Here is a 2,196-nt window from a genome sequence, read left to right as displayed (position 1 = left end):
GGGGAAAAGAAAAGAAGAAGGGAAGCCCCACCGCCCACAAAAAGGGGGGTGCGCACCGCGGATGATGGTCTGGGCGGGGACATTCTCCTCGACGTAGGGCTTGGCCTCGCGGAGGAGCTCGCCAGCCACCAGGACCACGGAGGTGGTGCCGTCACCGACCTCGGCATCCTGGGACCGGGCGATGTCGACCAGGGTGCGGGCGGCGGGGTGAACAATGTCCAGGAGGCCCATGATGGTGGCACCATCGTTGGTGATGGTGACGGTGCCTGTGCCATGACGCGTGCAACACGCGGAGGAGGGGGAGGGGGGAGGAGGGGGGAGGATGCCGGGTGGTGAGAGGGGGAGGGGCGGGGCAAAGCAGGCGGCGGGTAAGTCGTGGCGCTTGGGGACCCCCCCCCAGCGAGCAGGGCAGGTGCAGGTGCAGGTGCAGGTGCAGGTGCAGGTGCAGGTGCAGGTACAGGGAGAGAAGCACATACCACGAGAGTCGACCATGAGCTTGTCCATGCCGCGCGGGCCGAGGGTGGTGCGAATGGTGTCGGTGATGGCCTGGCAGGCGTTGATGTTGGAAATGAGCTGGCCGCGACCCTGGGACTGGTCGGTGCCCTCCTTCAGGAGGATGATCTGCGGCTGCATGGGCAGCATCTTGGCGGCTGCGTCGCGAGCAGGGCCGGAAGGAGACGACGGGGAAGAGGGAAAGAGGGCGGGGGAGAGGGAGATATATATATATATGTAGGGAGAGGGGGGCCGGAGAAGGGGGAGGCAGTGGGTGTAAGGAGGGGGGCGAAGAGGGCGGCGAGGTGGGGGGGAGGATGGGGCAATTCAAGCGGGCATACGTTGAGGGGGGGGGGAAGAGGGGGGAAGGGGGAGAAGGTGGCCACAATCGATCCGATGTGTGGTGTCTGTGCCGGGACCCGGGGCACCAGACGCCCCGGGGGCTTCGCTGCCCTGGCTCATCAGAGGGCGGCCAGCGCGACACCCAAGCCGACGACCGGGACAAGCAGCGGCGCCGGGAGGGAGGGCGGTCGTAACAAGTACAACACGGCCGGCTCGAGATCGGGGGCCCCGCCCGCCCCCGTGCGAGTCCTGCCTCCGGGGCGGGAGGCTGCCAGCGTGCCGGTGCGATGGCGCAGGGCGCCCCCGTCCAGAGAGGGCGGGGCGCACACAGGCACACACAGCGACACACAGGGCGAGGCAACGAGGGGGAGGAACCTGGGCTGACGCGTGTGCATGGGCGCAAGTGCGCCGTGCATGATGTGTATGCGTGTGTGTGTGTGTCGGTCGCGGCGCCGCGGCGGGTGCTGCCGGCAGGGGAAACCCTATTTTTGGCCGTGCACCCGGCGGCTGGAGCACCCACCGCACACCGGCCCGGACCGCCGCCGGCCTCCTTCTCTCTAGCTCCCCCCGGCACTGGCGAATGCGCACGCCCCAAGGCGCCGACGCGGCCGGCGGATGCACGCACCCAACGCGCCGCACACACACACACACACATGCGTTTGGATGTGTGCGCCCGGGGCCCGGGGGGGAGGATGCATGGGCAGGCACGCTGTCTCGCCCGTGGCCCCGGCCGCCGGCGATGGTCCCACAGGCCGGAGGCCCCCGCTCCACTGTGGAATGCGGCTGCCGGCCACGATGCCCGGAGCGGGGGCGCCAGCAGGGCGCCGCAGCATCCCCCCCCCCCCCCACCCTCGGCCGTGGAAGGGGGGGGGGGGCGACTGTGGCATGCGTGTGCGGCGGGGATCACTGGCTGGGAGCCGGGAAAAGACATCACTCGGGCCCGGGCGACCGGCCGGCAGAGGCCGCGGAGCGCGACCGGCATGCCAGAGGCTGATAGGCCGCGCGAGGGAGAGACAGAGAGAGAGAGAGAGAGAGAGAGAGAGACCGAGGGCGAGGGAGATGGCGAGGCCACCTCCAAGTCGCCGCGGGGCGCGACGCGCGCGCTCACGCTCGCCAAGCGCCCCGCGCGTAGGGTTGAGGATAATCCGCCGGCCGGGACTGGGACAACACCGGGGCCCCGGGCCGGGCGCACCGGGCGCGGGGGGGGGGGGGCGGAATGCCCAGAGGGGAGAGGGAGCGGGGGGCCGAAGTATCGAGAAGAAACGGCGCGCCGAACTGTCTGGAACGCCGCGGCTCCGCCCCCGCGCAGCTAGACTCCACCGGGGCCGCCTGCCGGGCCCGGTCCCTGTTCATGTGCCTGGG

General features: G+C 70.8%; 2 protein-coding genes across 2 annotated transcripts in view; one reads left to right on the top strand and one right to left on the bottom strand.

Moving 5' to 3' along the window:
* Nucleotides 1–642, bottom strand: part of H696_01434 (T-complex protein 1 subunit eta) — a gene marked incomplete at both ends in the record, with an annotated part of 2,040 nt that extends 1,398 nt beyond the window's left edge. Inside the window, 2 exons of the mRNA XM_009495330.1 lie at nt 32–266; nt 477–642. Coding sequence (XP_009493605.1) covers nt 32–266; nt 477–642 — 401 coding nt within the window. The remainder of the gene's footprint in view (nt 1–31; nt 267–476) is intronic.
* Nucleotides 643–2,050: 1,408 nt separating this feature from the next.
* H696_01433 (hypothetical protein) overlaps nt 2,051–2,196 on the top strand; it is a gene marked incomplete at both ends in the record, with an annotated part of 6,338 nt that continues 6,192 nt past the window's right edge. Inside the window, one exon of the mRNA XM_009495329.1 lies at nt 2,051–2,083. Coding sequence (XP_009493604.1) covers nt 2,051–2,083 — 33 coding nt within the window. The remainder of the gene's footprint in view (nt 2,084–2,196) is intronic.

This window comes from Fonticula alba (genome assembly GCF_000388065.1).
Source record: "Fonticula alba strain ATCC 38817 unplaced genomic scaffold supercont2.2, whole genome shotgun sequence".
NCBI classification, from domain to species: Eukaryota; order Rotosphaerida; family Fonticulaceae; genus Fonticula; species Fonticula alba.
Note: the sequence above shows the minus strand (reverse complement) of the source record. Positions and strands in the feature narration are given on the sequence as shown.